The sequence below is a fragment of the Manis javanica genome, chromosome 7 (genome assembly GCF_040802235.1).
Source record: "Manis javanica isolate MJ-LG chromosome 7, MJ_LKY, whole genome shotgun sequence".
Taxonomy (NCBI): Eukaryota; Metazoa; Chordata; class Mammalia; order Pholidota; family Manidae; genus Manis; species Manis javanica.
The window spans coordinates 120,363,212-120,375,268 of record NC_133162.1 but is presented as its reverse complement, the minus strand read 5'-3'; the positions used below and the strand labels follow the sequence as shown (position 1 = coordinate 120,375,268).

General features: G+C 43.7%; 1 protein-coding gene across 30 annotated transcripts in view; it reads left to right on the top strand.

The window, feature by feature from the left end:
- The window catches only part of NEB (nebulin), a 199,472-nt gene that overhangs the window by 161,639 nt on the left and 25,776 nt on the right, over positions 1 to 12,057 (top strand). For all 30 annotated transcript variants that reach the window (XM_073241429.1, XM_073241446.1, XM_073241444.1 and 27 more), the window contains 13 exons: positions 1,014 to 1,118; positions 1,471 to 1,578; positions 3,631 to 3,735; positions 5,673 to 5,777; positions 6,200 to 6,304; positions 6,955 to 7,059; positions 7,149 to 7,259; positions 7,936 to 8,046; positions 8,276 to 8,377; positions 8,487 to 8,591; positions 10,659 to 10,769; positions 11,292 to 11,396; positions 11,950 to 12,054. In XM_073241429.1, the coding sequence (XP_073097530.1) occupies positions 1,014 to 1,118; positions 1,471 to 1,578; positions 3,631 to 3,735; positions 5,673 to 5,777; positions 6,200 to 6,304; positions 6,955 to 7,059; positions 7,149 to 7,259; positions 7,936 to 8,046; positions 8,276 to 8,377; positions 8,487 to 8,591; positions 10,659 to 10,769; positions 11,292 to 11,396; positions 11,950 to 12,054 (1,383 nt within the window). The remainder of the gene's footprint in view (positions 1 to 1,013; positions 1,119 to 1,470; positions 1,579 to 3,630; positions 3,736 to 5,672; positions 5,778 to 6,199; positions 6,305 to 6,954; positions 7,060 to 7,148; positions 7,260 to 7,935; positions 8,047 to 8,275; positions 8,378 to 8,486; positions 8,592 to 10,658; positions 10,770 to 11,291; positions 11,397 to 11,949; positions 12,055 to 12,057) is intronic.

Sequence of the window (12,057 nt, the reverse complement as noted above, 5' to 3'; positions counted from 1 at the left end):
ATGTGCACGGAAAACATCATGACCTGGAAATTACAAAAATGAATGTCTTTTTAAAAATTATAAATACTTTAAACTCTGTATACAGTAGTCCCCCCTTATCCATAGGGGATATGGTCCAAGACCCCCTCCCCCAGTGGATGCCTGAAACTGGATAATATCAAACCCTTATATATTCTATGTTTTTTCCTATACATACATACCAATGGTAAAGTTTAATTTATAAACTAGGTACAGTAAGAGATGAACAACAGTACCTAATAATGAAATAGAACAATTATAGCAATATACTATAATACAAGTTATGTGAATGTGGTATCTCTCTCTCAAAATATGTAATCATACCATGCTCACCCTTCTTGTGACGATGTCAGATGGAACAATGCCATGATGAGATGATGTGAGGGGAATGACATAGGCACTGTGACGTGGCGTTAGGCTAAGAGTGACCTGGCCACACATCAGGAGGAGGAGCGCCTGCGTCCCGACCACCGTCAACCGTGGGGAACTGAAGCCTCAGGAAGTGAAAATGTGGATAAGAGGGGACTACTGCACTCATTTTTTATTTTACACCTGTCCCATCTTTGATATGGAAACATACTTTGAGAGATCATACATATTTGATGCAGCATATTGTGAGTGAAGCATTACTTGCCAGTGTCAGAGAACAAGGGTCTAGTCCTGGCTCTGAGATTCACTATGTGCCCTTAGCTCAGCCTCTTAACCTCTCTGGGCTTCAGTTTCTACATGTATAAAATATATGGAAAATATCATTTATTATTATTATTATTATTATTATTTGCTCATTCCATTACACTATTGCAATCAAACACAGATGTATATCAAGCATCTCCAGTTAGGACTGAAAGAGAAAGCATGATACCATCCCCCACATCTGTGATTTATAACCTAATCCTACTATTTGCTGTGGGACTCTCTCAAGAGGAAAATTAGATTCCTTAAAGCCCACTACTATTCTGCTTCAAGTTAACTCGCTCTTCTCTTCTACGATTTAGATCAAATACAGGAAAAACTATGAAAAATCAAAGGACAAATTCACCTCGGTTGTGGACACCCCAGAACACCTGCGTACCACAAAAGTCAACAAACAGATCAGTGATGTGAGTACAAGAAGCACTGAGCGGGTTCTCAAACACGGAGGGGCATTTTAGATTGTCACAAGGTTTGGAAGACTCTACTGCCATTTAGTCGGAGGGAGGCGGGGATGCTAAATATCCTGCTATGCTCAGGACTCTTCTTTTCAATACAGAATTATTCCAACCAAATTGCAGACACCCCATGTTAGAGGCACCAAGGCCTTAGCAGAAAGGATGAAAGCACCTGTTGAGTTTAAAGAAGCCTCTTTCCTTGGTGTCCACTCAAAAAAATACCCTTTGCATTTATATTTCTACATTACATTACGTTGTAAATAAAGATGCAGAACGTTGTCTTGTGCTTTTCCATCTCGTTCAGATACTTTATAAGTTGGAATACAACAAGGCCAGGCCCAGAGGCTACACCACCATCCACGACACGCCCATGCTGCTGCATGTCCGAAAGGTCAAGGATGAAGTCAGCGACGTAAGTGACTGAATGGCTTTGCAGCCCCTCTCATCTTGCCCTATTTCTAATGGGATCTAACAAACCTGGTCCAGTTATCTCTTCCTGTGTAACAGTCCCCCTAAAACTTAGTGGCTTAAAACAGCAGTCATCTTCTTTGGCTCATGGTTCTGAGAGCTGACTGGGCACAGCTGAGTGGACCCTCTGCTCCATGTGCTGTTGACAGACAGCTGGAGCTCTGGTGGGCTGGGACCTCCAATGGGGCTCACTCACATAGCTGGCAGTTGACAACTGCTGTGGACTGGGAGCTCCGCTGTGGTGTAGACGGGGTTGCCTGCATGAGGTCTTTCCATGTGGTTTGGACATCTCCCAGCACAGTGGCTGGGTTCCCAGAGGCTGGAGTAGAAGCTTCCAGGCCAGTGAAGGCCTATTCCTGGAACTGACACAGAATCATATTTTCCTGGGTGTCACACACACCCAGATTCAAGGGGTGAAGAGATAAATGTCACCTCTGGATAAACAATACCGAGGTCACATTGAAGAAAAACATGTAGCCAGGGTGGGAGTAGAGATATTGCTGAGGCCATTTGGAAGTGTGCATTGTGCCATAAATGCCATCCATGCTCTGTAAGCCTTATCTTGACTAAGAGGAACAAGGTAGCCATTAAATTCTAGTACTCTGAACTGGAGGAGAAATTATATTAATAAATTCTCAGATATGTAGCTAGATTCTGTGGTTGAAAACTATCATCATTTTGGTTTTAAATAGATGAAATATTTAAAGAACTCCATGGCTACATGGGCACCAGAAAGACTATAAAGGCAACTGTGGATTAGCCCATTCCTGCTGCAAAGCCTTACTATGGCTTCTGCTCAGGACTTTTTGGTAGATGCATAAATGTGTTCACCTGTTGACCCTGAGTTGCCATGAAAAACATTAAATACATTCAGTATTATGAAGGTGGAAATGTGTAAAACATTTAAAAAATATTTTCATGTGAAAATAAGTTTTGGCACTTCACTACGTGTTCATAGACATCTATTGGATAGATCCTTTGTGTGGAGCAGCCCATCTCTTCCCACTACAGGAAAAGTGAGGCATTTCTGCATCCATTTCCCCTAAACTTTCTAATTATAGCAACAACCTGAGATATGGGTGAAAAATAAGGATTTCCAGGCCTTTCCCCTAAAGATACTAAGTCTATGGTGAAACTCAGAAAACTGTGATTCATATGACCAGGCAAATTTAATAATACTACTAGGCTTCCTTAAAACAGTTTCATTTGAGACTTAACCACATTAAAACCTGGGATTCTTCTGCATCAATTAGTGAGTATGCCCTAATGGGGACCCCAGGTCCTGAAATTGAAGAGTAACAAAAGTAGGTAAAGTAGAGATCCCAGCCCAGGATGGGTGAGCACCTGCTGGGCTCACAGAGGCAAAGCCGTCCTGACCTCCTCTCTCCCGTCCAAACCCACACACACCCGAACTTGCCAGATATGAGACTCCAGTGGTAACTGTGGTGGTGACGGCATCCACCAGTTCATTCATTCACCCAGTATTTATGGGGTTCCTATGTGCCTGATGCTGGGAATGAGAGGACAAATGATACACTCTCAAGGGGTTCAACTTAATGAAAGAATAGACAAAGAAATAACAACAACATGACATAACAGCCAGAACTCTGGGGGCCTGGGAGGCAGACAAGACTAATTCTGGGTGGGTGTGCTGTTGGGGGAAAGCTCTCTTCCATCCGCAGTTTTCAAAATGTTCTGAACTCAGGATTTTCTGATTTGGGGAAGGGCGGACACATGTGGATGGCTGTGCAAATGGCCCTTTTGGCCGAGGCTCAGGGGACTTAAATCCTATGGTGATTCTGGCAAACATGTATCCTGAGGGGCTGGTTTTTTAAAACCTGAGACAGGAAAGTGCATGTCTGCATCCCCTCTTCACAGATTTGTTCTGTCCGAAAGAGCACTGGGGACTATAGTCACGGTTTTAAGTTCTTGTTTTTTAAAATGCTTACTAGGCCATTATAAAGAATTAACCTTGTTGCTGTGTTTCCTCACACAGCTGAAATACAAAGAAGTTTACCAAAGAAATAAATCCAACTGCACCATTGTGCCCGATGCTGTCCATATCAAAGCAGCCAAGGATGCCTACAAAGTCAACACCAATGTAAGTTCCAGAAACATCTCCAAGCCTAGCAGGGGATTCGTCAGCTTCTTCAGGACAGCAACCTCTCTTTATATGGCTTCAAGTGATTGGGCTCTAATGAGTCCGGATCAAGAGTTAGGTTGGCCCTGGATCATGAATGACGCTGAATCTAAATGCTGCCTTTGGTTCTCACACCGAAGGAGAATGAGGAACAGCAAGAGGGGCCTAACCCTGTGCCACTGATATTACACCCATGTGGCCTTCGCAGTAGGTATCTGAGAAAGAGGAGATTTAACCGAGAAATCAAAGTTAATTATGGGAAGTGTCTCAGCATCTTTCATTCCTTCCACCCTCCATGTTCTCCTGCCCCAAACTCTAGATCCCACCTCTAATGGAAAAAAAAAAAAATTTGTAGTCACTAAGTGCTGTCAGGAGTTGGCCTAGACCTTCCTCCTGCTCAGATCTCCCTGTACTGATTCATCTCTTCGTAGTGGGGTATCTTAAAGCCTCGGCCATAGAAACAATTTCGTGCACTTACACGAGTATCTGTTGGTCTGTAAGCTCCTGAGGGGGCTTCCTGCATATTCAGAGGCAGTCAGAAGGAAGAGGCAGGCCCCTCCAGGTTGGTCGGCGGTAGGTGTGATAAACAAAGGGAACTTACATATGACGCTTGTCTTGGGCAGCCACAAGACAAGTAGATCTCTGTACCCGACCACCAAATCTTACAAGTTTTATAGAAACCTTAGCTGGATTCAGTCATGTATACCCAGATGGTCCCAGCACCACTATCACTATCCTTGAGGCAGGCTCTGGGAGCAGGGAACCCACATTCCAAGGACAGAGGTGGGAATAAGGAGCCTCTGATTGTTGAGGTCCAGCTCATGGGTCAACTGGCGATCACATCCTTTCGGAAGATATTCCCCAACAGTATTTACTTTAAAAAATATAAAATGGTTACATAATGTAATTTATAACCAACTAGTGCTCACTAGTGCCTATATATTTATTAGGACCAACAAACTGAAATGCCTATAGGGGCTGGAAGGAGGCTTACAGGTGTCCTGAGGATGGGTTGAGGGATGGGTTGGCAGAATGGATATGGGAAGAAGCAAATGCAATAAAACATACCTTACAGAATCCAGGCAGTGGGCATATGGGCATTCTCTGTAAGATTCTTGCAACTCTGGTGTATATTTGAAAAGGTCACAATAAAATAGGGAAGAAGAACTTGCCAAATAATATACATAATAGCATGCATGGTTTATTGTGTGTAAATTATACTTTGACAAAAGAGAGAGAAAGAAAAAGAAATGTGCCTGATGGTGAAAGCTCTTCCCAAGGACACTCACACTAAGTTACAGACAGTCCTGTGCTGCAGAACTGGCCTGAGGCCATCAGTTCTGGAGCTCACACGGGAAGTCTGGGAAGTGCACGTCCGCAGCCAGACTGCCCAGGTTGGAATCCCAGCTCCACCATTTACAAGCTGGCTCACCTTGGGGGGCTATTTAACCCTCTAGGCAACCCCTTGGCTGTCGATCTCATGCCATTGTTATAAACATTACATGAAGTAACATTTATAAATCACTTAGAAAAGTGCCTAGCATGAGATAAATAATATAAGGGTTTAATAATTTTTTAAAATTAAGCCTGAATTTAGTTAGAAGTTAAAAGTACTTGACTATGAAGATGATTAAACTCTACCGATGATGTTAGATTGTGGAATCATTTCACCTGGAGGCCTTTAAAATTTTTAGCCCCTATTTTGAGACCAAGGGGTTCCACAAGATGACCTCTTGAGTAGTCGACCAGCGGCATAAATTGTACAGACATTTTAATGGGGTTTTCTCTGGTGTAAAGAACCATGACTTACTGTATGCTGAATGCAAGAGGAGTCCTCTGTGCCACACATGTGGTTATGAATTCAGCCCCCCGAATGATTTATTTCATCTCGTTAACAGCTGGACTACAAGAAGCTGTACGAAGCCAGCAAAGCCCACTGGAGGTGGATCCCCGACAGACCGGACTTCATCCAGGCCGCCAAGTCATCCCTGCAGCAAAGCGATGTGAGCTAGATGGTCGGGACTGCATGACACACCTGAGCCAGGACAATTCATAACGATTCAAATGCCCACTGCTGCGGGGGTAACCCTGGCTCATTTGTGACCCGAGAAGGACAGGAGTGCTGTGGGGAGTGGGAGGCAGGCTTAGCAAGCAGACCTCAGGGCCTGGGCTCCCATGGCTGGGCCCAGACACAAATGGTTCCGAGTCCTGAGTGAGGCTGAGCAGGCTGGGGTGACTTGGTCCTGGCCGCGGGGCTGGGAAGGAGGAGCCCAGCACGCAGTGAGGGGCCCAGAAGCCCCCGCACCCGTTCGGGCAGCAAGTGGTCCGAGTGCAAAGAGGAGGACTCCTGACAGGTCACTCGAATGCCAGCTTCCTCCTGTGCCTGTCACCTTTTCCACCTTCCTCTGCCTTTGTTCTGTTACAGTTTGAATATAAGCTGGACCGAGAGTTCCTCAAGGGTTGCAAGATTTCTGTAACTGATGATAAAGACATGGTGCTGGCGCTGAAGAATTCCTTAATAGAAAGTGATGTAAGTATCCAGCCCCTCCGATGATGCCTGGCCTCCCTGAGGCCTGTCTTCTGCAGCTCAGCCTCCAGGGACTCCAAGGAAAGGACAGAGGAGGGCTGTGCTGGAGGAGCTCAGGGTGCAGGTCCTGCACGACCACCCCTCTCCCAGTGAACCAGAGACAGGGCAGAGCAGGGCAGCAGCATTGGAAAGCTGTTAAATCCAGGAGACAGTTCTTGACTTATCCGGCACCTCAAGGTAATTCACACAGCCGAAATCGGGGACTGAAGGCCTGGCTGGGTTCTGTAAGGAAACAGTCGTTTATGTGCAGTAATAGTCCATGCTTCAGTTTCCTCATCTGTAAAAGAGGAATAATAATTCCTCCCAGGGCTTGGAAGAGGGTCAGATAATATGTTTTAAAGTGCTCTGAACTAAGGCTGTGTTGTAAGATTTATCATGAGAGCAGTTTTGATTGTTATTAAAGCCTCAACTTGGAAGAAATAAAGAAAATCCATGTGTATGTTTCCCAAGGTTTCCAGACTTCAGATCTTTTTAGTTTAATGTTCCTACTCTGTCAACAATGCTGTTCTCCCAGTTAGCTAATGACTTAGGGGCTTAATAAATATATGCAGGACATGCAGAAGAGCTAAAGAAATGTATTTTCACCCCTGCAGCTGAAATACAAAGAAAAACACGTAAAGGAAAGAGGAACCTGTCATGCTGTGCCTGACACTCCTCAGATCCTCCTGGCAAAAACCGTCAGCGGTCTGGTGTCCGAGGTAAGCCCCCAGCAACCACACGCTCTGCTTCCACCTCCGGCTGATGCCCCAGGCAGGCCTTCTAACGAGTGCTCTGTGGATTCCCTCAGAACAAGTACAAGGACTACGTCAAGAAGCACTTGGCCCAGGGCTCATACACAACACTGCCGGAGACCCGGGACACTGTTCACGTCAAGGAAGTGACCAAGCACGTCAGTGATGTGAGTGACAGCCCCGGGACTCCTGGCAACAGCAGTGCCACTTCACCTTAGAACCCAGCGAAAGACTGCAAGCTGCCTTTTTCCTTACAAACACTTTCCTCTCTGTCACTTCACTCTTACCTTCAATACCTATAGGTCAATTTTAAACTTGGCTTTAAAAGAGGACTCAGTATATATTGGCTTTCCAATTAGAACAACTATGGTAGATGTGGGTTTTGCCCTGGGACATGTTATGTGCATTGTAAGATGTTCCTGACCTAATGTTAGTAAGGGGAGGAAGCATTGCTGATTAAGAGTGGCCTCTGCTAGCATTAAGCTGCTGAACAATTTTAGAGCAGTAAAATCACCTTATTGCAGCTTCGTAATCTCTGCCCAATAATCATGGTACTGTATTTTTGAGCACTTTGTGGTTCCATATATTTTTAAAAGGTAGAAATGGTAAATAAAGGAGCTTCGTTGGCATGCAGTCAGTACTTCAGAGACTGCTGTGTATTTCAAGTGTTGGGTTCCAGGGCAGAAATGATGAGGAAGGACTAGAATATGGATCAGAGGTCCAAGTTCTAGGCTGATTCCAAAATGGGGAGCCATGGATTTTCCCAGAGATCTGACAGTTCTTTGAAGAAGTCAATTCTGCTCCCAGCTTCCTCTGCTCACATAAGTAATTCTGGCTTTGTAGACAAATTACAAAAAGAAGTTTGTCAAGGAGAAAGGGAAGTCCAACTACTCCATCATGCTGGAGCCCCCGGAGGTGAAGCACGCTATGGAGGTGGCCAGGAAGCAGAGTGACGTGAGTTCCCCTGCCCACACTCTCAGGGTCCGCTTGGGCCAGTGGACGCCAAGGTGGTGCGTCCTGAGCTGGTCCCAGGGAGCAGTCACCCTAATTTCTATATCTGGTAGTTAAAAAACTATGGTAGTTGGATTGCTTTGGTTTTAATAAAAAGGTTCATTGTGCTAAATGAGAACTTTTTAAAAGACATCTCTCTCAGGTGAATAAACATTTTTTTCTCCAAATAAAGGTTGCTTACAAAAAAGATGCCAAAGAAAACCTGCATTACACCACCGTGGCTGATCGGCCAGACATCAAGAAGGCCACACAGGCCGCCAAACAGGCCAGCGAGGTAAGGTGTGGTTAAAATGTCACCTGGTCCTGGAGGGTCGCTGCCAACAAGCAGCATGGGGCACTCACCACCCAGAATGCATTGCCCACTTTGGTTTTCTTTGATTCAGGTGGAGTACAGAGCCAAGCACCGCAAGGAAGGCAGCCATGGGCTAAGCATGCTCGGCCGCCCGGACATTGAAATGGCCAAGAAGGCCGCCAAGCTGAGCAGCCAGGTAAGCAGGTGGGAGGGCGGCAGCTCGCATGTGAAAAACCTTGCAGGAAGAAGTTCATTTCATTTCCCAGAATGAACGTGCAATAGAAGCAACCAAAGAGATACTGGGTCTTTGATAACCCTGCGGAGCTTTGAAAAGTTATATCTTATGAAACATACTGCGGACCCTCTCTGTCCTTTCCCTCCAATGTCTGTAGGCCTGTCTGGTTCTCCACTTTGCCATTTATGGACATGGGTCTAGGTGTTCATGTGCTTAACTATCTTCATGTGGCAAAAACATCAGCTCTCAAGGTCCTGTTGGAACCTCTCCCCAGGCAGCGATAGTTATATCCCAGGGGTCTGATTCAGATTTGAGTCATCCGATGGGGACAGATTAACATGTGAGAGTCGTGAAATTCTAACTTTTAGAACCCAGCCAGATGCAGCCACATTAATTCTTTCCATAACATGCTTATACTGAATGCCTGGCCTAGGGGTGAGCAGATGTCCTCAGATATATGTCCATGGATAAACAGTTACACTTTGGGATGACACGTGTTCGGGGAAGGCACAGTGTGCTGAGGGGAATGAGTACTTCATTCCAGCAGATTTCATACTATTGAGATTTCAACTATTGCATATTGTTGCCCAAACCTGATTACCACAGTACCAAAGTTCCCTTGTTAGACCAATTACCTAGAATACCCCCAGGTTATGGCAAGTTTTCAGACTTTAGCTTAAAGACCCCATGTTCTACCAGATCTTGCAGAGAGCAAGTTTTAATCCTGTAGGACTTCAGCTCAGGAATATCTTTATTTCTCCTCTGATTTAGAGATCCTACCTTCTTCTTCATTATCTGTTCTCTTAAGTGTTTGCTCTCTCACCTGTTTTGAAGAACGGTCTGGGATACGTGTGGCTGTCACCTACACTGCGTTTCAGTGGGCTAATCTTGTGTCCTGCTATAAAGTTGTGAGGGAGCAAAGGGGTGCTGATTCTAAATGTCCCTGGAGTCCATGACTGGACCCTGGTACGCTCACTTTGAATGTGAGTCTGTTATCTTGGCAACAACGGAAAATCTAGGTTTCCCAGAGGGTCAGATAGTGCCATTTTATTGGACCAACATTCAGAAATAGTTCATTTTTCATTCTTTCTGGAGTGAATAACAGTACATGGAGTTACATCTCTCAACTTCATCCTAGAATAGTGTTGACAAAGGCATTTGTCTTTTTCAATAAGGAAGTGTTTTTGTCACTTTTAGTTTATTCTGTTGAATTTTCTGATAAATAAATCATCTTCAGCTGTTTTGCCTATGCATAATGACTGTCTCTTCCTTTCATTCAATCAAATCACATTTATTGAGCAACTACTAATGCTGGCATTATGCTTATCTTTTAAATCGATGTTGTTTAATCCTTTGCATATTCTCTTCTATGTGTCCTGAAAGTATATTTAATTTTATTTTTCTCATTATTCTAAAATATCTCACTTCTTGCTTTCTTCTAGCCTAAATCATATTGACACCATTAACCCCCACACTGTTCTTTTTCATTTAGAAGTCAGGCCGTTTTTTATATCAAATGATAAAGCCAAAAAACTATTTTAAAATAAAAATAAATTGTCTTACTTCCTACCCATCCTGATCGTTGACTACCTGTCTTCGAGCTCCTTATAGTAGCCCTAAAATGCTTTGGTTTTGCCCATGAGAAGAGCCAAAACTTGAAATCAAATGCATTAGATTACTTCTCTCAATTTAGCCTAAAGCCTTTTTCTATTTACTTTTGTTTTGCATTAAAAAGAGGTGATACTATAAAATGGATACTATAAAAATGAGCAAGGCAAATACTTAATCACTTGATCTTATTCTTTTTTTTTCCGTTGTACCTTTTGATCTTATTCTTGATCACCTGTTATCCCAACGTAATTATTCATAATGTTCCCTTTTACTCCTGAAAGTGCCCTTTTTGAGTAATAAGCTATATGATCACTTTATGATTAACACATATAATTTTGCGTTTCTATTTCCTCCATGCTTCAGTCTTCAAATTAATTGATATTCAGGAGTAATTTGGAATTTCCCATTTGCTGTTAGGTTAAATACCGTGAAAATTTCGACAAAGAGAAGGGCAAGACACCAAAATACAATCCCAAAGACAGCCAGCTCTACAAAGTCATGCAAGATGCTAACAATCTTGCGAGCGAGGTATGTTTTTTTTTAATTGTGGTAAAACATGCAACATGAAATTTGCCATTTTAACCATCTTCAAGTGTTGAGAGACATTAATTACCTTCACAATGTTGTCCAACTACCACCATTATTTCCATCACCCAAACCAAAACTTTTATGTCACCCCAAAGAGAAACCGTAACTATGAAGCAGTGACTCTTCCTCCTCGCCTCCAGCCCCTGGTAACCTCCATAACTTTGCTTCTGTGGACTTGCCTATTAGAGATTTACTGTAAGTGGAATCACATAATATGTGTCCTATTTTTTTGGTCTGGCTTATTTCACGTAAGATACATTTTCAGTGTTCATCCATGCTGTAGCATGTGGCAAACTGACTTCCTTCCTAACTACTCTTCAGCTACCACGAGTGAGGCTGAGGTATGGCTCTTCACCACCATCTCCAGCGTCTGTTCCAGGATGGAGTGTCTTACTAGGGTTTCCCTTAGTACTGTCGTCCGTTTCCTGTTTATGTGTTTTTCTTTTCCCCCCTCACAAATAGGTTAAGTACAAGGCTGACCTGAAGAAACTCCACAAACCTGTGACTGACATGAAGGAATCCCTGATAATGAACCACGTCCTAAGTACAAGCCAACTTGCCAGCTCTGTAAGCCCAGGCCTTTGCTCCAGCGGGGGCTTGTCTCACGCGTCTGCGGCTCAGCTCCCGCTGTGCTCACAGGCCTCTCCTTCTCCTCCGCCGAGGCACTACGTGGCTTGGAAAGCTCTCCTCTTGCTTGGCTGTGTTCTTCCCAATCACAAGAGCAATCTGCCAGTTCTCCGCTGGCTATGACGCCTCTCAGAATGTAGCAGTGCTTCTGTTTAACAGATATTAATTAAGTATTTTTTTTTTTTACAATTAACCAATCCCTTTCCTCTTTCTAAGTACATAGAATTAACATTTGGAATAATTTCTTTCACTTTTCACTTATCAACCTTATTTTGAATAAACTATATAAACTAATTAGGTTACATCCTGTATTAACTGACAATACTGAGCATGGATCTATGCTTTAAAACATTCTCTTAACCCCTGTTAAGCGTTTGCTGATTTTAATTTGGTCTCAGCAATGCTGCTGTGTTGTGTCTAATCTAAAGAAGAAAAATAAGAATGCCAAGCAGCTTTCCCATCAATGTGCCTTTTTTTTCCACCTTCCCCTCAGTACCAATACAAGAAGAAATATGAGAAGAGTAAAGGCCATTACCACACCATACCCGATAACCTGGAGCAGCTTCACCTAAAAGAGGCCACAGAGTTGCAGAGCATAGTA